Source organism: Callorhinus ursinus, unplaced genomic scaffold, assembly GCF_003265705.2.
Source record: "Callorhinus ursinus isolate GAN/ISIS: 27379988/994484 unplaced genomic scaffold, GSC_fseal_2.0 scaffold23, whole genome shotgun sequence".
Classification (NCBI taxonomy): domain Eukaryota; kingdom Metazoa; phylum Chordata; class Mammalia; order Carnivora; family Otariidae; genus Callorhinus; species Callorhinus ursinus.
Genome location: NW_027397085.1, coordinates 626,297 through 649,634, shown reverse-complemented (window position 1 = coordinate 649,634; position 23,338 = coordinate 626,297). Strand labels below are relative to the sequence as shown.

Sequence of the window (23,338 nt, the reverse complement as noted above, 5' to 3'; positions counted from 1 at the left end):
TTACTACTTCTTTGACTTAAAAACAAGGAGAGGAAAGACATGAAGTAAGAAAGGCTAGTGTTTGGGGGCCATGTTTGCCAAGGTAAGAAGCTTCATCGTATGGGTGCTGGGAGCCCCAAAAGAGTTTTCAGCAATGATATTCAACTGGGAATGCATTCCCACAGTGGAGCCTTTTCACAGGGAGCTGAAGTAGGTGCGGCATAAGCCAAGTTTGCATTGCCTTGAAGATCATTGTAACTACCTCAGAGGAAGAAATGACTCACTCCCACCATTTTATCCTTTCTTCTTGCCTTCTGAAACAAGTATTTATTAAGCACCTACTGAAGGCAAGATCATGGCTAACTTCTTTGTGAAAGGAGGTAGACAAGAATCTTCCTTTTTATTTGCTTGTATATGTATAAAGAAACTGGCGGGATTTCTAGGAAGCTAATATTAGAGGCTCTCTGGGGATGGGTGGGATCCTTGGTTGGGCTTTCAACCAAGAATGTATTTTTTAATCAAAAATTAAAATAAAGTCATGTCCAAGCACATTTCTCAGGGTACCAGGGAAGCAGGGCTGATGTTGATATTATGTTCTATAATTGATTTAGTTCTCTCTTGCAGCCCCCTCCAGCCCTGTAATCTGTGCCGAGGACTGTACGGTGTGTTGGAACATGGCCACCATCCGATGGCGGCCTGCCAACCCAGAGGCTACTGAGACCTATACTCTGGAGTACTGTAGACAGCACTCTCCAGAGGCCGAGGGCCTCAGGTAAGGAGCCTCTCCTTGGGAGACCTCACCTCTCCACAGGGAGAGCCCATGGTGCCTGGAACTCAGCTGAAGGTCCTAACCTAACTCGGAGCTTCTGCTCACAGAGGGAGAAGAGCTTCCTAAAATCTTGCTGAGCTAATGAAGCTGTTGACTTGATTTGCAACTCCATCACTATTCATCAATGAACTCCAAGTTTGTAATAAAACACATGCTACAATGCAGAATAATGACTCCCTTGTAAGAAAAATGTATGCAAATTTTCATAAGATGGAACATTCTTTGAGGTATATTTAACTTGAGTCCTTAGACAGGATTTATGCATATTTCAAGCACTTTTTAGTAGTTATATCAGAATAGATACACCTAACTCAGGAAACTAATAGTGAGCTTGTATATAAAGTAAATCTAGGTCTCCTGGATGTATTGGTAATACAAAGGAACTAATTATATATATATTATTACAGAGACATACCTGCCTTTCTAAGAGCATGAAGGATCTAAAGAGATTTTGCAGGAAAAAAAGAAATGGAAAGCTCTTTCACTAAACTTATAAAGCTTTAAATTTATCAATAAAGGGCTGTACATCCTGGGGGCATTTGGTAAATGATTTATTTACTGAGGGGGTGATTTCTTAGCCTCCAATCCATGGCAACAGAGCAACTTTACATTTCATGATGCATATTCAGATCATTATTATTAATGCTCATATTTTAATAGAGACATTTGTAGTTTTTTTTTAAATGAAGTTCACTGAGATAAACTATTTTGGTAGGATATAAAACTTAGAAATAATGGTGTGAAATTACACAGCTTTTTAATAAAGTGTATTATTTAAGCTCTTGATTACATGATCAATCAACAACTATTTATTTAGTTATGTGAGGTTTCATTCGACTGAGCAATAATTATAGTTTCTTTCAAGTATGTGAAGACAGGCTTCATAAAATAATGATCAAAGGATGAATTAATGTTGAGCGTATGGGTGGGATGTAGGCATTTCAGCAAAAGTGAGAACATAGTAAATGTACAAAAAAACAACATCTCTGTTAACGTGCCAAATGCTGGGTGGCAGGCTTCAGTAATTAGCAAACAGAGGAGCGGTAAACTCTGACTAAGATGGGATGGGAGAAGAGGAGAGACAAGAAGGAGGGAAGGAGGGAGAGAGGGAGATAGTGACAGAAGAGATTATAACTGACTTTTATGGAGCATTTACTATGTGCCAGTCACTGTCCTCAAGGCTTTATGCACATTGCCTTATTTAATTCTTATAGGAATTCTGAGAGAAAACAGACATTTTGAGAGGGTACTCAGCGAGCGAGTAACAATCAGGATTCAAACCCCATTTTGTCAGATTTTCAAAGTCCAGGCTGCTAATTCCTGTTTAATGTCAGTTAGGGGACTCCTGGGCCTTCTCGACAAAAACCCTTGGTGTCATGGGAATCCTGTATCAGCAGTGCCCGAGTCCCTGGGAATCTCTCCCACTGTTCTCCACCAGCAGTGAGGAAAACCCAGTTCTTTCTGAGGCAAAATCAGACTGTTAAGGAGTACTCTGAAATGACTCATCCTTGTTATGGTATTGTCCCCGGCTGGCATTTGCATAAATAATATCAGCACAGTTGGATTCTTAAATCAGCAGAGCTCTAGAAAACCTGAGACCCAGTAGCCATCTCACTAAGGGGATTGTGATGTCACCTCATAAATTCGGCTACAGGGAGAAGGGAAAGGGGGGATGGATGGGCAAATGTCATTCAGTGAAGGTCTTCAACATGCCAGGAGCTGGGCTAAATCTCATTCAGCCCTCTCAGCAATCCTAGGAGGGAGCTGAGGTGATGATCTCCATTAAATGAGATTCAAGGAGGTTAAATAATTTGGCCGAGGTATCAAATGATGGAATGAGAATTTGGAGTTAGGATTCAAACTCAGATCTGTCTTATTCTCTCCATTAGTCCTAAACCTTGAGTTAGTACATAGACTGAGTTAGTACATGGACTGAGTTAGCATACTTTCAACAGCCTGACAACATGGAGTTATTATGTCTCCATAGTTTCTTTTGTCACATGAAAATCATAGATTTAAAGAGAGAATGCAGTACCATTATTCAAAACTTCGTTGATCAGTGTTTTTCCTTTTCCTGATCACCGTGGGACCCTCAAAATAAAACAAAATGTTCATTTAGTATCAAAAATGATAAATACATTCCAAACAAATCCTTCTATCAAAGCCAAAGAAACCAGTTAAAGTTCCATTTGTAAGAAAAAAAATGGCCATCCACTAATTTTATTAAGACAAAAGTTGAGCTAATTAAAACATAAGGCTTGTCATTAGTTTATTCTATTTGAGACTTTGCCAGTGGGTTCATTTTTAATTTTTCCCGTTAAAGGAGATCATCTGAGAGGCTGGATAAGCAGAAGTTCCTAGTAGTTATAGAACAATACAAGGACCTTTGTTAGTGAATGGATATAGTCCAGCAAGTTTAAAGTGAAGGGAAATTCCACATGCAGAGTCTTGTTGATAGTTTGGAGCTGGGTTGGAGATGGAGCTGTTTTCCAGTTAGGTGCTAAAAGACTCCTCAGTGCCAGGAGGTGGAATGGTATGTCCAATCCACAACCCAGGGGTGACTCTCCAGCCTCTGGAGCCCTGCCGAGTCTGACAAAAAAATTAATTTCTTGAAGCAAGCACAAATTTGTTGGCCACAAATCATTGCCCTGTTCATTTGCTAAGTCTATTGCTGATGTACCACATTAGAGCCATCCTTCATCGATATAAAAGGCTCAATGTCTTATACCCCAGGTTAGCATCAGGGGACTGGAATAATTCATCTGTAATCTCAGAGGCCCAGAGCTGCAAAACTCATTTGTATCTCTTTTGGTTCTCCAATTTAAGAGTTCCAGAAGGAAGGAAAATTCTACTCTTTGGGAGTGGCCATGTGCTTTAGTCTTTCAAATATCTGGTTCTTAAAACCAACTTGAAAGCATTCCTTATGGGGTCGGATAGTTCAAAACTCTATAAAACATTATTAACTATTTAACTATCATCTGTGTTGCTCTATCTCTAACATAACAACTGCACACAGCTAGGCAGATAGTAGAATTGATAAACAAGGAAACTTAAAACTTTATCACCTCTAGTCAACAAATGCAAATAATCCCTCCTGTTCCATCCTATTAGAACCACATTGTTCACTTTGATTTTTTGCACAGCAGTGCATAATTAGAGTTATTCTGTGTCCTGGAAAGAACAGCAAGCCAAGAGTTGTCTGATCCCACTCAGTTGTTGGCTCTATGAAGGAATCATTATGAAAATTTGCAGCCTCAGTGTCTGGGACAGTATCTGGCATATTGTAGCTACTCAGTAAATATGTGTTACCTGAATGGGTTAATATCAACTAGCACCGAACACATAATACTGATACCAATAAGAGAAGTTAGGCTGGATTTAAGGATAATCTCTTATTCAAAATTGGAACAAAATAACCATGCTAACAAAGTAGGGAAGAATGGTGAATGAGTTAATTTTAGTGCTTGGATGCTTGCGTAGGAGATAGGACCAGCCTGGTCTGTGGGCTGGAAACTGGTTAATGGATCACTCATAGAGAACAGCACCGATAATCTTGTTTAGCCATTGGTTGCATAACCCTTTTATTGGTTCTGGGGTCTATCCAAAAACCTTATGCTAAACCAGATCCAAAAATTGATCCAGAGGTCACTGCTGGGGAGTAAGGGGTGATCAAAGATTACTTCTTTTTGGTGTGGCTAGGCTGGCTGGGTGAGGATGGGGACCTTATCTGTGTAGATATTCAATAAAGGTCTGTTTAATGAATGAATGAGGGGGCAAATGAGGGGAGTAGCCAAACTCCTTTTGGCTTTGCCACTCTCACATCGTCTAACTGGCTGGAATCTCTGGTCTAACTGGTAGAGGAGAGCTGAGGGCTAAATGAGTTCATATCTCTTTCTCACCCTCAAACCCTGAAAAGGCAGACAGTCTTAAAGGCTCCGGTCTGGAGTAGGAAGAGAAGTTGAAAGGAAATTAAAAGAATGAAGAAAAGAATGAATAATAGGAACACACACACACACACACACTCAGGGCATTGATTACCCTCTAGATTGGGGAATCTGATTTTGGTTGCCAGAACAGAAACACAGTCATCTTCAGACCTGCATTCATTCTCCCAGTATGATGGCCTCTCAATATTCCGATTTAAGATCAAAGGTGCTAGTTGAACTCTTATGGTGAGTGTTTGAATGGAATGAGCCTACTGAGTCCCCAAGTTCCATGACGTGGTATCTGAAATAACCAAGCAATTGCCTCCATTCCATAATCCTCACAGAAAGCACATTTGCATATTTTTGTGTGTGGGCGCCATGGCTGGGTCCCAGCAGTCGGCCCCTGTTGGGATTGGGGGTGGGCGGGAGTGACAATCCCCGGCTTGTGTGTGGGGGCTGAGGGAGCTCCTACTCACCCTTTCCTGTTTTTCTTTGAATGCTCTCCTCAGGTTGGGTGGGCTCAAAACACTTTCAAAAATTTTCCACCGCTCGGCTGTTTCCTCAGCTGTTCTGTCTCTCCTGTGTGGAGAGAAGTCAGCAGAACTGTGGGTGGAGGAGGGAAAACTGAGAGAAATATAGTACAGGGATTAGCTGTGTGGGCTGTGTGCAGAGAGAAGCTGTGTACTGAATGACAAATCTGTGAGACTCAATACACCACAAAAGTAGTCGGTAGTGAACTTCCTGCTCCCCTCCCTGGCTGAGGCTATAGGGGTGTGGAGACCTTCTCTGGGTCCCCTTCCCCAGAAGCATCCCAAGGGTGGGCTGGGCTCTGGTTGCTGGGCCCGTAAGATCACATTCTTCCTGCTTCCAGCTTTCAGGGCCACATGTGGTGGGGCAGGGAAAGAAATGTCTGTCACAGTTGGGTTTTCCAGCTGGAGACACCTGCAGCTCTGTCTGCATATTAAGGACAAATAAGGGCGAGTTTTCTAAAGAACTTAGTACCTGAGCAGGAGATGAAGAATCCCAGCATTTCTTTCTTTTTAAAAAAACTTTGTACTAAGTTTTCAGCTGGATAGGTTGACCAATGGTCAACGGCAAATGATTTGACCTTCCCAACCTGTAGACAGAAGAGACAGTTCCTGCCCCTTGCTTGCTTTTCGGAGTGACAGGAGGATCGCTGGCATGAATGGGCCAAAATTCATGAGTATTCAAGAGCTAATAACCAATCTTTTTATGTTTTCCTGTTTTCCAGTTTTCCTGACCCAGGTGATATCCCTCAGCAGGGAGCCCTTGGGAGAGCGAGCTCTGGGATGATTTCCACCCTTCCCCACCCCAGTATTCTTGACATTCAGCTCTTCCTAAATGAAATCTTTCTTCCCAAATGAATCTGATTTAACTGTGATCATTTAGGATCGTATATACCTCCTGGTTGTGTAGTAAAACTTCAGTCAATGAAAACCCAGGCTATTCCTTCACTTCTAACTTACGTTCTGTCAATTTCCAAAAGTATTCAAGTTGTTCACATTAAAAGACCCAGACATCATAGAACCACTAGAAACACTCCTGCAAGAACAAGAGCCAGATCATGCAGGGGTGAAGAGGATCGTATCAGAAAGGCCAGGTTAAGAACAGTAGCTCAATGGAACAGAAAATTTAAATCCGAACTTCCTGGTAGCTAAGGTGAAAACAGGAGAGAAGGGGGAGACAGCAAGAGGGAGAAAGAAAGAGATTACATAACTCATCTTTTTATAAAAAGGAAGCATAACATTTCACTAGGAGACAATTATATTTCTTGACATTCAGCTCTAAGATGAATTTTTCATGTAGATCTTTATATAAGGGCTATTGAACAAGATAATAGTGATTGTCTTTAAGAGCAGTTTTACAAAAGATGCAAAAACGTTCCTGATGTAATCATTTTTAAACTGGATCTGAAAGCATAAAGTTAAATCACCATTCTGGGCAGGCAGTTCTATGGGGACCTCAAGTAATTGTCCACATATGTGGCCTTGGAGTGGTAAAGGAGATTTTGGAGAATCCAGCAGAATGGATGTTACTAGGCTCCTGGGATTCTCTGCCTGAAATAGATATGGTATCATTCAGGCTCTGGAGGGGAACTACAGAGAAAACAAAAATCCAGGATCATTCTGCTGGAATCCTTTGGCTCACTTGGATTTTGTGAGAGATCTAATTACAGAAAAGCCTAAATCTCATGGTTGGCAGCATTCAACCTTGTGTTTCTATGCTATTATGAACTAATAGTGATGTTTAGTTAACACCGAATCTCGTAATATCCTCATTTATCCGAAGAAAAATAGTCCTGTTCAAAAATTTTTATTTACCAAGCTTTAAGAACAAAAATCAATATGTAAAGAATCTTCTTCTTCTTAATCCTGATTTAACCAAAATGTTTCATCTTAAAACACAAAGTTCCATGTTTACAGGTAGTTAAGCCTTTTAAAAATGGCTTCCAACAGCAACAGTTAGTTCTTGCGTTTAGTGGGACAGTTGGATAGCCACACGTGGATTTTTCTTCTTTTTCCTATTCCTCCCCTGCCCACCTCTCCCCACCCCCCATCTTATGAGTATGTTTCCCAAACCTAACTGACCATAAAAATCACCTGGGCTGCTTGTAAAATCTTAGACTCACAGGCCCCCTTAAGAGGTTCTGATTCAGAAGGTCTAATGTGTCCACGCAGGTTTGGGAAATGCTACTTTACTGGCCCAGCAGTGTACTCTGTTCACAGTTCTCACTGAATGGTGTTGACTGACTGGCTGAATGTAGGTGCGGCCAACAGGAATGCTAGCGAGAACCCACTGTGTTTTTAACAAACAATTCATATTTAGCCATCTGTTGTGCACTGCAGTGACAGCACCATCCGTAGGCTGCTTCCAGGAGTAATGGCACTGGATTCCTCCATATTGTTTGTACACACACCGCCCCCCCTCCTCTGGGGAGAAAACATGCTTAAATCTAGGTGCTAGACACGGTGGTGCAGAGGCAGTCACTCCTCAGGGTTACCAGCCCCTCAGATGACCTGAAGCCCACGTACACTCCTTGCTTCCATCCCACACAAATTGTCGAATTATCGAATTCCTAGAGAAGCTACTTTACAAAATTCAAATTAATGTGTGCTCTGCAAACACGTTCAACCAACTCCTGAGCTTATAATACAGCTCTAAAAGTAAATTATTTAATTGATTTTGGGTAATATGTACATATGGTACAAATTCAAAGATACAAAAGGGATACAGTGGAAGTTAAGTCTCCTTTCTATTTATCTGTCACCTATTCAGTTTTTCTCCCTGGAGGCAATTACTATTACCCGATTCATATTTATCCTTCCAGGTAGTCTGTGCATATACAAACATCTATATTTTTTTTCAACAAATGGTAGCATCCTGTAGATATTCTACCACCTTGCTTTTCTTGTTTAAAAATATTTCTTGGTGAGTATCCCAAACCAATGCATTTAGAACTGCCTCAGTTTTAAAAACAATTCCATTATATTCTGTTTTAAGATATAATTTGATTTATTTGACCAATTGAAAGGTACTTAAGCTGTTTCCATTTTCTTGCCATCACAAACAATGCTTTAGAAAAAACCTTGTATATCATTTCACACGTGTACCAGGATATATGTAAGGTAAAGTCCTAGAAATAGATTGGATAAAGGTATGTACATTTTGGATTTTGATAGATATTACCAAACTGTTTCCATAGAGGCTGTAGTTGTTTTGCACACAGGATAGCAGCATATAAGAGTGCTTCCTTGCCTACACAGGGTATGATAAAACTTTTGATCTTTGACACTTGATAGGTAGAAGACGGATTCTTATTATAATTTCAGTGTGCTTTACTACTATTAGGTTGAACATCATTTCATATGTTTCAGAATCATGTACTTCTTTTCTGTGAACTGCTCATTTCCTGTATCCATTTTTTTCCTGTTGGACTGTAGGTTTTTTTCTTATTGATTTGTAGAAGCTCTTTGTTTTTTAAAGAACATTAGCCCTCATCTACAACATGAGTTGCAAATTGTGTTGAAAATTTTTTGCCATGCATATTTTTTCTTGATGGGTAGTTGATATACAATATTATATTAGGTTCAGGTATATAACATAGTGATTCAACATTTATATACCTTATGAAGTGATCATAATAAATCTAGCTATCATCTGTTAGCATACAAAGTTATTACATACTATTAGCTACATTCCCTATACTGTACATTGTATCCTCATAGCTTATTTATTTTATAACTAGAAGTTTGTACCTTTTCATCCCCTTCCCATATCTCACCCATGCCCCCCCAACCAACCTGGCAACCGTCAGATTGTCCTCTGTATTTATGAGTCTGTTTCTGTTTTGCTTTGTTTGCTCATTTTTTTTAGATTCCATATATAAGTGAAATCATATGGAATTTGTCTTTCTCTCTTTGACTCATTTCACTTAACTTTATACCGTCTAGCTCTATCCATGTTGTCATAAATGGCAAGATCTCATTCCTTTTATGGCTGAGTACTATTCCAGTGTGAGGTATATCTGTATCTAGGGCTAGATCTGTATAGAGATATATCTCACATCTTCTGTAATCCATTGATGGACACGTAGGCTGTTTCTATGTATATCTTGGCTATTGTAAATAATGCTGCAGTGAACATGGGGGTTCAGATATCTTTTCAAGTTAGTATTTTTGTTGTTCTTTGGATAAATGAAATTTTATTTCATTTTATCAAATTATCCAATTTATTCAAATTATCCAGAAATGAAATTGCTAGATTGTATGGTTGCTCTGTTTTTAATTTTTTGAGGAAACTCCATACTGTTTTCCACAGTGGCTGCACCATTTTGCATTCCCACCAAAAGTGTAAGGGGGTTCCCCTTTCTCCACATCCTCACTAACACTTGTTATTTCTTATCTTTTGGATACTAACTATTCTAACAGATGTGAGTGATAACTCACTATAGTTTTGATTGGCATCTCTCTGCTGATGAGTGATGCTGCATGTGCCATGGATATTTGCAAATGTTAATTTAGTTGAATTTATCAATCTCTTTTTAAAATAGCTTTAACTTTTGTCTATTTACAAATCCTCTTTCTCATGTTTTTTGTAGTATCCAATGATTTAATTTTTAAAAACTAGATCTTTTATCATCTGAAATTTATTTCAGTAGAAAGTGTGAAATTAGTAATCCAACTTTATTTTTTAAGTATGGCTATCCAACTGTCCCACTAAGAAAACCCATCATTTTCCCTTCTGATTTGAAATACTTCCATTATTATACACTCAAGAGCCTGTGTTTGGCTCTATTCCTGACCTTTAGAATGTGTAGTCTGTTCTGTTGATCCATCAGTTTATGCCCCAGTGCCATGCAGTTTTCATTATCATAGCTTTATGATTTAGAATTCTTGGTAGGTTAGGTTGCCCCTGCATGACTTTTTTTTTTTTTTAAGATTTTATTTATTTGAGAGAGAGTGAGAGAGAGCACAAGTGGGGAGGGGAAGAGGGAGAGGGAGAAAGAATCTGAAGCAGACTCCGCACTGAGCACAGAGCCTGAGGCGGGGCTCCATCCCACGACCGTGGGACTGTGACCTGAGCTCAAACCAAGAGTCGGATGTTTAACCAACTGAGCCACCCAGGCACCCCTATGACTTTTTTTTTTTTTAATTTTATTATGTTATGTTAATCACCATGCATTACATCATTAGTTTTTCCCCTATGGCTTTTTTTTTTAAACTCATGTCTGTAACTCCAACTTATGGGAACGCTATTAGTATTTTCCCATTAAGCATTAGGTCCTAATGGTTTTTTTACTTCATAAAGACCCTTTTCGATTCCCATGTGAAATGATTCTTGCCCCACTGTGCATGGTTAGTTCTGTCAAACTTTTCAGTTGTGTCTTGTGAAAACTAAAGAATGAAAGGTCTCAAGCTACAAAGGCCTTCATAATATTGGGCAGACGTTGCCTTCTAGTGGCTTCCACTCATTAGCTTTCTGAAACAACAGAAGAGGGGAACGGTCTCATTTATGATTTCGGATTTCTGAGGAGACAGTGGGTCTCCTTGAAATAGTTTGTCTCTGCTTTACAGCATTGGAGTTTAACAAATGTCCTTTGTACTACCAATGGAGAGACGAGCAGGTTGAGAGTCTTTCAAAGGCCTGCTGGGCACAGAGTGCTGGGTTTGTACTCTGTGGTATGCTTATGCTCCACTGGCAATCAGCCAATTGCTGATGAGTCAGGGTTTCTAGATGCTTCTTTGCCCTTGTGTTCCTGAAAACTGCACATATACAGCCATCTCTTTCCAATGCACTGTGGCACTTGTAGGGAGAATTCCACACCTATGACCCAAAGTCACTCCATTTGGGTCACATTTCTTACTGTCTTTTGAATTTTACTCTTGGCTTAAGCCTTCTAACATAGATCAGTCATGTTACTGATGAGGCTAACATCCCTTCTTACCTGAGCACCAACAACTTGCTGTGGTTGCATCTGTGATGTCATCACTTACCTCAATTTGGATATCCTTTGAATCTTAATCTTAATCCTACTGCAAACTATACTTTGAATAAGGTATGTGGATACAGGTGCAGTTATGACATTTTTGTTTTCGAAATTAAAAAAATTATAATCTGTGGAAGTGTGCCCCTCTTCAGATTTCAAATTCCAAAATTTTTAAAGTTTTCATTTGGCTAAAAAGCAGGGAGAGCTAATATGAGGACTTTTATGATATTCAAGTGAGGTCAGACAGTGAAAAAGACATGGAAGTAAACCATTGGTTTGTGAGCTTTTTTGCTTTGTTCCTGCTGCTGGAACATAAGATGGCAACCTGTCAACAATAAAACTCTAGGACATCTCATGTTACTTTCGTTCTCAAGCCTGGTGCTTGTATTTCAGATTCAGTGAGGGTATTGTGCACATCTGTCAAGTCTGCACGACCTGTTCACACACTGAAAGCAGGATCTGATTGCATATTCTGACTTCAATACCATATAAACCTTCATTCTTTCAGTGAGTGATAGATAAGACATAGGATTCAGTTGACCATATATATGGAAATCTTTCCTTGACACCCTTGATAAAACTGAAACGCAAACACTTACCCCTAAACCAGTATTTTTGGTATTTAACAACCTCATCGTGACAAAATGAAGCCAGCATGTTATATCCCTTCCCTGGAGCAGAAATTTCCTCACCTAGTCTTGCCACTCCCACTCCCCCGCCCCCAGACTTCAGGGTAATAGGGCCTGGACACGTGATAACTGATTGATAGACATTTATTTGTTTAATGGGTGAATGAAATAAATTCAGTTCAGGCGCTAGTATGCTTACAGAAACAATAATTTTACTGCTTGTTATAATGAATGTATATTCAAACCATCTCTTCAGTCATCGATTTAAATAAGATAAGCAATACATCCACCCCGGAATAATATTCTAGATATCAGTTGGGAATTACATTCTCAATCAAAGGACACGGTTTTTCATTAACGAACTGAAGCATAATTAGTTGTCACTGAACATGTGGCTCAATGATTCTGGCGTGGCTAAAGATAGTACTTGCGGAGGACCTGGTCCGGTGGTAGGTTCTGAAATAACAGCTACTAATGATCGAGGAGTTTCCAGCCGCCTCTTTCACTCAGGATGCTAAATGGCGCATGCGCAAACAGGCGCCGTCTGCTCCCCACCCCCACCCCCTTCTTTCCGAGGAATACGCTGGGTGTTTTTTCACTTTTAGGCATGGTGGGGGCGGGCACTGTGACCTTTCTGCTTTTAAAAACCTTTCAATTAGTTTGTTTTCTCAATCAATGATGCTTTTTTCCTTTTTCTTATTCTCCATAGTGTTCTCTAAGGCAGTGGACTGAGAAGTGCAATAGTCAACAGAAGTAAAAATGACCTGCAGAAAATCTTTGATTCTGACACGTTTGTAGTACATTGTTAGTAACAAACGCAAAGAAAAACGAAGACAAATAAGCAAATAAACAGATTAAAAAAACCCCTAACCTTCTGAGAATGGACAGGAAGGGTGTCGTACTGTTGTTCTCACCATTATCCCACGCATAGCTCCCGGGAACAGGGCCCAGGCACAAGCACTCGGATTAGGAATTCTTACGTTAGGAAGGAGCCTGCCTCCTAACTCTGCCCAAAGCCTCTCCAAATGGAGGCGGAAAAAATGAGCAGTTGAGTAATTTATCTGTATAAATGCTCTAGGCCATGATATCAAGCAGATTAAAGAGAATAGAAAAGAGGCACATGACTACTTCAGTTCCCCGGCCAATTCAGAGAGCTCCATCTTCAAATCCAGCAAGTCTCACTGTGTTTAAATGGTTTGACTGTGGCAAGCCGCTGCCAATTAGACACTACTACCAGTACTTTTATTTTAATACACATGGGAGATTAAGAAATAGCAACTTTGGAAATTTTATTTGGCAATTAGGACTCTGTTTTCTTGCTGGGATTAAGCTTGCCTTAAAAGGTACAGTCTTCTCTAGGGATCTTCTGTTTCTGTAACTTTAGTGGCTTTTGTTTGATGGCCGTGTCCAAAATCATCACTCACCTTAAGTTTTCTGCTCTTCCTGATCTTCTAATTAGATAGTTAGCATCCTTTGTATTATTGATGGCTTAACATCATCTTAATCCAGAAGTGCCCTCGTAGGCAAAAGTTGATAAAGAAAATAATATATTCTTAGAGACTCACTAACCACAAAATTAGTCTGTTTTCTGAATTTAAAAAAAGGTTTGGTTTATTTCAAAGAGCATTCTGGAAGGCATATATTTGACAAAGTTGACAAAGGTAGAAGTGATTTGACAAAGTAGTCTTAGTGGACCATGACCATTTTGTAGAATCTGGCTTGCTAACTCAGTGGTTGCCAAAAGGGAAAAATTAGTTATTTGTTGTTAATAAAAGATGTTCATTCATGACAGGATTGAAATATGATGAGTTATTTTAGCATGTAACCTTATATTTAAAATTATTTCTCTTTTGTATTTAGATCATTCTCTGGAATTAAAGGACTCCAGCTGAAAGTTAACCTCCAACCCAATGACAATTACTTTTTCTACGTGAGAGCCATCAATGCCTTTGGGGCAAGCGAGCAGAGTGAAGCGGCTCTCATTTCCACCAGAGGTACTTTCTCCTTCACACGCACAACTACTTCCAAGCCTTTACATTCCTTGCGTTCTACCACCTAGAGAAGACACTCCAGAAGGCCACTTCTTAAAGCCTCAACCTCTTGGCAGTGCTAGGTTTTTGACATGAGGATCCAAGATGGGTCAAAGACCAAGATGTTTCTTTTTCTGGTTTAAGAGGTTCTCAACCTTGGCTACCCATTAGCAATTAGTCAGGGTACTTAAAAAATACTGATGCCCAGCCCCCTCTCCTGGAGACCCTGATCTAATTGATCTGGAGATGGTTTTTGACATGTGTTTTTAATCTCCCCAGATGATTCTTGTTTGGCTCACAATGAGCTATAATTAGTGGGTATGTTTTGAGTGTATGTTGGGGACAGTGGGATGGAGATATTCTTCTTTTATTACACTGTAAACTCCATGAACAAGCTTCCAGTATTATTCTTCTGTTTATTTTTGGTGCTTAGCACATGGTTTGTGCCAATTAATGTTTGTTGAATAAATGAGTGAATAACTTAAGGAAGCGATAAAGCTGTTCAGTGACATTTTGGAGAAAATTGCCAAATGATGCCAATAAAAAAAGTGCTTGGCTGTTCTCAATTATTGTGAAAAGAAGTGAGAAATGGCAAGGCAATCATTTTTTTATCTTATCCTAGACCCAAAGATGGTAGAAGATTGAGGGTGGTACATTAAGTGATTTGCTTAACCAGCCAAAACTTGTGCACAGGCCTTGTTTGTGATGTGGTCAGGGCCAGCCTGATGTTTATGAGAGAAGACATGAGAGCTACCTGCCCAGAAATATCCCCCCCGGTCCCAATATGGTGCCCGCACCTTCCACTGTTAGAACCACTCCTTTAGCTTACACCAGATTCAGGTTCGGTAGGTCTGGGATGGGGCTGGAGATGCTGCATTTCTAGGCTCGTTTCCGGGTGATGTAGATGCTGCTGGTCCAAGGAGCATACTTTGCATAGCAGAGGGAGGGAGCTCTTGTACAGGAGGTGACCTGCAGCCCCGGCTCGAGGTAAGCAGCCACTGACACTCACGCACGCCTTAGCGTGGATGAGATTTGCAGCCTGCGGATCCGAAAACACTTGAGAGGGACAGTTTGATGTCAGGGGAGAGGAAGAGTAAGGTCTGAAATGTGGTGCTTGACCCAGGGACAGCACTTACCGTTGTGGTAATGTTATAATCCTATTTTCTTCACTGCGACAGGAACCCGATTTCTTCTGTTGAGAGAAACGGCTCATCCTGCTCTGCAGATTTCCTCAAATGGGACAGTGATCAGCTTCACTGAGAGGAGACGGTTGACAGAGTAAGTAGGGGGAGGCCCCTTGTGCCTCAGCAGTAGAGTTTTCTGACATGTGTCCTTCTGGTGTGGCCTCCCCTGAGCATATCCTTGGTTTAGTGGACATGCCTGGGAGTATGGCATCGAATATCAACATGAGCACACCCATTCGGTTCTGTTGCGGTTCAGCACGAGGGAAAAAGTGACAGTAGTTCCTAAGTTGGAGCAAAGTGACAATATTTGTATTGCAAACACAGGCACAGACAGTTGTGTTTAAAACATCGGCTGTTTTCAGGTGCCATCTCTAGTTTAATGAAAAAGGAGTCCAGGCTAATTCTTCTTTTATTTTCAATAGCAAACCAGGTTTTGTGTCCAACCACTTGAGAAGAAACAGAGGAGAATGACATTCTGTTGCGTTTCTGGTTCTGGCCACATGTAGGACTTTCAGATTTTCAGACTTTCTTGTCCCTCCCCACCCGGTAGCTCCCACAGAAAAGAGCTTTAAAGAGCTGAAAGCTGAGGGCACCGTGGGGAGACGGCTCTGCAATTTGCCAGCTATCTTTCCTGGTCATTTTGAGCGTCAGAACAGTCATGTGGGAGGAAGTCGGTGAAAGGCTTTGGAAAAGTGTAAAAAAAGTGATTTCAAAAAATCAAAAAAGAAAAGAAATAGACTGGAAGTTGGTAAGAGTTCAGAGATAATAACCGATGATAACTGTAATGTATCTCATAGAATTGTATTTATTAGTAACCCGAAAATTAGCTCATAAATATCAGGCAGTCAGGCTGTGCTCAGGGAGTGAGGGGCTGTCAGTATCCACCTCTTTGGAAGGAGGTTATTGGGTAAAGACATGAGAAAGTGAAATACATTCCTTTGCATTAATCATTTTCTCATCTGTTAAAAAGGAGAGGGTGCTGAGTATTAACACTGCTTAAATTAAAAACGCTTCCTTGCTGTCTCAGCCGTTTCAAAGCAGAATGGAGCAATACGTGCAAACAAGGTCACCCATCCGCAGTCCAGAGTGCTTGGGTTCATTTCCCAGTGCCTGTTCTAAAGATAGCTAAGGCGAGGCAAAAGGAGACCTTTCACCAACCTCTCAGGTACCCTGCTACAATCCGAGGAGGCCAGAGTCCCCAGGACTGTTGACCACAGCTTCTGTCAAGCACACTCATCACACCTGGTCAGTTCTGTGCTCTGCTCTGGCCTCCCCGGCTGTCTTGGCGCACAAGAGCTGCCCCTCGTTTGGTCTCTGTGCCCAGTAAGGTCAGCAAACACGGGAGGGAACTCACTGTTAAAGAAGGTGTTGGAGACTCCTCCTCCTCCACCTCTCCCTATCTTCAAGTTTTGGGGAAAAAAAACTTTGCAGGTTATGCTCTCTTGGAACCCCGCCTGCCTCCCTCCTATTTCCTCACTCTCCTTGAAAGCAGAGATGGTGCCCTTTCTTTTTCTCCCACAATTATCCTGGTTATTTCCTGGTTCTTAGCTCCCTCAAGAGATGCAGTGCACTAGACGTGCATGTTGCACATGGCAGTGGCAATACGTCAAATGCAGGCTGAGAGTTTGTGGAGTTCTGTGGTGGTCAGGTCAAAGTTGGGGGCACAATGAACAACAAATGTCTTTAGTCAAATTCCAACGGTTTCCAAGGATAAGAGTCCTGCGTAGATTGTGTGTGACCTTGTGCATGTTGGTGTTTATGAGAGAAACGCTGGTGATTCCTGTGCTAGGCTTAATTGCATCCACTTTGTCTGCAGCATCCCGTCAGTGCTGGGCGAGGAGCTGCCTGCGTGTGGCCAGCATTACTGGGAAGCCACGGTCACAGACTGCCCGGCTTACCGACTTGGCGTCTGTTCCCGCTCGGCGGTACAGGCTGGTGCCCTGGGACAAGGGGAGACTTCGTGGTACATGCACTGTTCTGGGCCGCAGAGGTACGTTGGAGCCCTGCCCTCCCTTCTTGGTCAAAGGGTCATGAGTTGCTGTGTAGGTAGAGGTCTCTGAGGCACCTAACAGATAGAATGCCACTTCCCTGCCCAGGTCTGAGCCAATAAAGAGAGAAGACAAAAGCGTCAACTATAGGAAGACCAAACTATTACCCCGATTACTGAGGAAGCCAGTTTTAGTGAGTGTGGTTCATATCTGAGGGAAAAGAGGTTTCTTTTCTTTCTTTCTTTTTTTTTTAAGATTTATTTCTTTATTTGAGAGAGTGAGCATGTGCATGCATGCACGCCCTCAAGCTGTGGCAGAGGGAGAGGGAGAGAGAGAATCCCGAGCAGATGCCATACTGAGTGTGGAACCTGATGCAGGGCTCGATCCCATGACCCTGAGATCATGACCTGAGCCCAAACCAGGAGTCAGAAGTTCAATCGACTGAGCCACCCAGGCACCTTGGGGAAAGGAGGTTTCTTATATTGAACCCTAGTAATAGACTTGTGCCCACCCAGACCCTCGGCTAGGCCAGCTTCGGCACCCTGCAGGGCAGAGTTGGTCCCTGGAGAACAAAGAAGGATAGGTGCTTCAGCTGGAAGCTCATATTCCAGAGACAGGGAAAAGGAAGGAACCTCCAGGCCACGCATGGCCAAGTTTTCCTTCTAAACTCACCTTGGGATGGGGAGGGGACAAGGGTAATACTAAAGAGCTCCCTCCACAGAGGAGTCAACAGGAGTGAGAAAACAAGTGGGTCCCCAATACCTTCCCCTCATTGGTTTATATCAGGAAATGGTAAAATATAGCCCACAGACCAAATATGACCACTGCTTGTTTTGTAAAATTGTATTAATAGTTTTACTGGAATGCAGTCATCTCGTTTCTTTACGTATTTTCTGTGGCTGCTTTTGCATTACCCCCAAAGCCTAAAATATTTACTATCTGCCCCTTTACAGAAAAAGGTTGCTAACTGTTTAGTTGGTTAATGTGAAGAAACCATAACCTATGTTAGTCTCAGAGGGCTAAGGCAAGCATGGGATGATCTGAATATGCTCACAGGGTGGGCTTTCTTAGAAACCTGACTTGAGTCCTGGCCCCATCCTTGACTAGCCTCCTACGGGCTATTCACTGGAAGCTCAGTGAACCCTTAGAGCATGCCCGAAAGGCCTCATCTATCTTGTCCGGGGACAGTGACACCTGGCTGCTACATTTTTGGGTTGTGAGGATCACATAAAGACAGGTACAGGGAAGAGTCTTGAAATTGTAAAGTATCATAAAATGTGAGGCATTATTCAAATGTAATGCTTTAAAAAGGAAGACTTCGATGCTCACAAGTTCCCAGAAAAGGGCCCACAGATTGGGATTTTGCATATCTCTGGCTGTACATTTCTCCCTGCATCCTACTTGACACAGTTTGATTTTCTGACATGGTTCATAAGGACACTATCTCCCAGAGCTATTTAAAGTCACATTTCATCAAGTCAGAGCAATTATGATAATTGATGTTCATTGCTGCGCAATGCTTAAGGACCTAGCCCCTACCCAGAGTCGAAAATCTCTCAACCCCAGAATTTATAATGAATAGATTTAGAACTAGAACTAGATACAGATTTCATAAAAATTTCCCTAGACACTTGAACCTTTAAAACCCCCAAACCAAAGACTAGCCTCCAGTAACAAATTCCTGGACTCTAGAAAACAGAATGATATCTTGTCAACAGGGTCAACAAGCTTGGTCTTTCAGGCCCAGACCAGGCCCCGTGGATCCGGGGAGGAAGAGTGTGCCTATCGGTGCGCTCCCAGCACAGAGACGTCAGGCCTCAAGTGCCTCCACTTCATGTTTCAAATAGAGCACCCCTGACTTTAGGCACTGTAAGAACCCCTGTGGCAGACCCCCGCTCTGTGTTTCACTTTTCTGGCTTCATGATTTTAAACCAAACTGTATTACTCTTGACTCTATTTGTGTAGAATCCAAGCTTTAAGATGTCACAATTGGAAAGGAGAAATGGAGAGTCTTAGACACAGAATCGATTGGACTTCTTCCCGTCCACTCCTAAACTTTCTCCCCTTGTTCAGAGCCTCCTCACCTCTACCAGGTCCGCCCCAGCCACCATGCCTGTACCCTTCAGGGGAGGTCTGCACCCACCCCACGCTATCCTGTGTGGCACAACTGGCACATTTTTCTAGAACATCATTTTCATCATGTCCCTTGCCTTTTTGCTCAAAAATCTACAAACATCAACAATGACGTCAACATTCAGGTGGGACCACGGTAAAGAGAGGAACCCAGGACTAATGTGACAAGGAAGAGGGATGAGGAGCTCTGGGTGGAGTAGCCGCCAGAGCCAAAAGGGGTCTGGACTCAGTCTGGGCCAGTAGTGAGATTCACGGGGGTGGGCCCATGTGGGCCTGGGGACTCTAGGACAGCAGTTCCAGGGTCACACGGGTGTCTAGAGTCAGGCTTCTGAATGATCTTTGAAAAGACACCAGCAGTCCCAGGAAGGGGCAGGCAAAAGCTGGGCAGGGAGTCTGGCCCCAGGCAGACAGGCTTGGTTTCAGGCCAGAGTGCAGGTTGGAGAAGGAACTAATGTGCTGGGTAGGAAATGGAGGCAGACGTAGGGCAGGGCAGATTCCAGGCCCTGCAGACCTGGTGGAGCCGAGGCTTCGAGGAATGTCTCTCCCTCCTCGGCCTCCATGGTGGGGATGGGCTCAGGGACTGATTGGGGCTGGGCCTGTGAGCACCAGAGGCCTTCTAAGCAGGGCTGGGGAAACGGCTCATTTGGGCATTCTGAACCCTCCAGACCAGTGCTGTGCAATCAGATGTTCCGTGAAGATAGAAAACTGGTGTCACAGGAGCACCTGGGTGGCTCAGTCCGTTAAGCGGCTGCCTTCGGCTCAGGTCATGATACCTAGGGTCCTGGGATTGAGCCCCGTATTGGGCTCCCTGCTCAGTGGGAAGTCTGCTTCTCCCTCTGCCGTCGCTGCTCCCCTTGCTTGTACTCTCTCGCTCGCACTCTCTGTCTCTCAAATAAATGAATAAAATCTTAAAAAAAAAAAAAGAAAAGAAAAATGGTGTCACAGATGGTTATTGAACACTTGAAATGTGGCTAGTAGGATGGAAGAACTGGACACCGAAGTTAATTTAATTTTAATTAATTTGAATGTCAGTGGCCACATGTGGCTAATTGGCAATTGTGATGGACAGGGCAGGTCTAGATCCTGGCCCCTGACTTACCTATTCATGTCATGTCCGCCATGTCCTCTCCGAACCTGTAGGGCAGATGGTGACGTTCTCCATGACCTAGGGCCTTGCTCATTGGGCCACCTCGTCATTGCTCCCGCTGCCCCTGCTGACTGGATCGCTCCCTCCTTCTTTCCCACCTGTCCAGTTCAGACCTCCTTTTGGCTGAGTATGAGCCCCTCTGCTCCCAAAGCCTTCCATAAGTGCCCAGCCTACACTGCTGCTCCCCGAGGCGGCCGCCTTTGTGTTCTGGGCCGTCAGACCCCTCATTAGCACGGCACTGGAAAGGGCCTTTGTCACTGTGTGAGCCGTGCTTACTTTCCCATCCCCGTGAACCTCTGCCCTGTCCCAGCACAGCTGCCAACTTGCCACTCCCTAAACATACCTGCACTGGAGCTTCTGGGCCTGAAGACTGACATCATAGGCCTTCAAGGTCCTCGGCTCTCTCGGCCACACCAGAGTCACTCACGTGCCTGTCAGAGCCTAAAGGCCCCGTCAGCCCCAGTGCTGCTGAGCTTTCACCCCTCAGACTCACCATCCTCCCAGACCTTTCCCTCATCTCCTCTCTCTCATTTCTCCCCTTCCCTGCTTTCAGGGCTCCAGCCTCTGTTTCTCAGACTGCCAGGAAAAAACGCCAAACTTACGTTACTTTTTGCACAGAGCAATTTAGCTGCTTCTGTTCCAACAATTTCCCCTTCCCAGCCCGGTCTCAAAACATTAATTCCACAACCACACAGGTCCATTAAATGTGTTTATGAACACTTTTCCAGTCTGTGCCCTGAGATGGAGCCTCAGCCCGAGTCCACATTTAAATGATCAACAATATTTTCCTCTCTGGTCAGGAGGGCCTGGGCTCCCCGAGGGCAAGGACAGTGCTCTGTGGTCCTTCATATCCCTGCGCCCCCCCCCCTCCGAAGGCCTAGCAAAGTCCTGGACTCACAGCTACACTCAATGAATACTTGCTGAGTTCAATTTATTTGAATTGAAAAGAGAAATGACAGGCAGCCCCCCCTGGGCTGCAAGGCTGCAGAAAACATTCAGAAGATGAAAAGGAAAGTTGGTTCAGGGTAGGGGGAGCCTCTACGAAGAATAAACTTGGGCAAAAATAATGAAATTTTTTTCTTAAACTTCATAAAGGTCCTTATGTAAGTTACTAATAAATTTTTAAGCTGTAAAATTAATACATTTTATGGAAGGCAAGCCTGCAGTACTTTTTAAGATACATGGCAGCCTCAGAGGAGTTTTATTCAAAAGAATGACACACCATGAATGCGGTAGTTAAAACATGTGGGCAGCTGGGAAAGAATTAGAATGTTGAGAAAAATCACAAGGGAGGCATATGCTGGTTATTCTGGGACCGCCTCCTAATGTAGAAGGAGCAAAATTATTAAAAATGCTTGTCTGTTGGGATGAGCTATGCATTTTAGCATCTAGGAGGAATCTGGCTAAAGGATTTGGGACAACGTTTATGGCAGCTTATTATTGTGAAGTGAAATTAATCACTGAAAAATTGGTTATCTCCAAGTGATTTTCTTCACCGTGGCCTTTCAAGATTTCCAGTGTTTAATTTCCCATTCTACTTCATTTCAGATACACATTCTTCTACAGTGGCATAGTGAGCGACGTCCATGTGACTGAGCGTCCTGCCAGGGTGGGCATTCTGCTGGACTACAACAACCAGAGGCTTCTCTTCATTAATGCTGAAAGTGGACAGTTGCTCTTCATCATCAGGCACAGGTTCACTGAGGGCGTTCACCCTGCCTTTGCCCTGGAGAAACCTGGAGAATGTACTTTGCACCTGGGGATTGAGCCACCAGATTCTGCAAGGCACAAGTGATCATTGGCTTTCAGAGTTTGCCAGAGCAATCATTCACATTTCGGGGGTCTGTTGTTCTTTCCCTCGGGTGCTATGTATTATTCAAAACGTCTCCCACACATGCGCTCAGCACGTGAGCAAAACCACCAAGGAAACCTTGACTTTCTAGGTAGCGTGTGAGTAAAGAGGATGGAAAAACAGCCTCCGCCCTTTGCCTTCTATATGTGTGAGTGCTTCCCTAAATTGAAAGGATTTATACCTGATTTGGGAACCAAAGCAGAGAAGTGGTCTTCCACCTGTTGTATTGGCAAAAGGCATCCTCGGATGGACAGGTCTGAGCGAGGGGAAGGCTGTGCTAGTCCTACATCTCTGACAAGAATCATGGGCTTTTTCCCTACGAGAGAGGTCACCTCACTCCACTAAAGGATGATGTTTTCTAATCACTAGAGAAGGTATTTTAACTGTTTTAAGTTGACAACAAACTCTTTTGTAATAAGAAAAATCTTATTAATATGTACTGTAGAACATGAGTCTCTTTTCCCTGAAATTTAAATGTAGACAAGTGCTAGGTATGAGAAATTTCCATTTTGTTAAATAAATGCTTAGAGTCTATAAAACAAAACATGTTATATGAACTTATTATATATAACTTATGAGCCTGGCGTCTCTGGACGGGGGCACACTGCTGAGTAAATGACCATTTTACTGAGTGGCTTGTGCTCCGACTAATTTTCACATAAGATTTTTATATGTATCTTTTAAAAATCCAAACACTTTTATCCCATAGTTACAGTCAACTATAGGAAGCTAGGAATCTCTCTTTGCCAAAGTGAAATGGTTGGTCATTTTTAGATACTATATTGAAATCTCTCGAAATCTTCCTAAAATATGTGTGCAAAGTTGATAAATCTAGAAGGCATTTTGAGATGATTGCTCTTGTTTTCTAGAATATAAATACTTGGATCTTATTTACAGATTTTCTAGCATTATTAATTCATTTATTTCTTTTCATGAATCAAGAAATAATATCCTACTTTGGAGGTCTATTCTAACTTCTGTTGATTAACAGAAGATCCAAACCGGCTCTGTAACTGCCCCTTCAAAGCTATCACAACTCTGCTTTAAAATGAGAACAGCTGGTGGCAAGGTAGATACTTAGTGAAATAGGGAGAACAATTTACTTTGTTGAGAATGTTATCTTCACTTTTGTC

At 42.4% G+C, this 23,338-nt stretch overlaps 1 protein-coding gene across 1 annotated transcript in view; it reads left to right on the top strand.

Annotated features, from left to right (window-relative positions):
* The window catches only part of CMYA5 (cardiomyopathy associated 5), an 88,316-nt gene extending 65,274 nt beyond the window's left edge, over positions 1 to 23,042 (top strand). The window contains exons 9-13 of the mRNA XM_025892714.2: positions 604 to 751; positions 13,732 to 13,865; positions 15,080 to 15,179; positions 16,902 to 17,075; positions 21,902 to 23,042. Of these exons, the coding sequence (XP_025748499.1) occupies positions 604 to 751; positions 13,732 to 13,865; positions 15,080 to 15,179; positions 16,902 to 17,075; positions 21,902 to 22,148 (803 nt within the window). The 3' untranslated portion in view covers positions 22,149 to 23,042. The remainder of the gene's footprint in view (positions 1 to 603; positions 752 to 13,731; positions 13,866 to 15,079; positions 15,180 to 16,901; positions 17,076 to 21,901) is intronic.
* Positions 23,043 to 23,338: the final 296 nt, after the last annotated feature.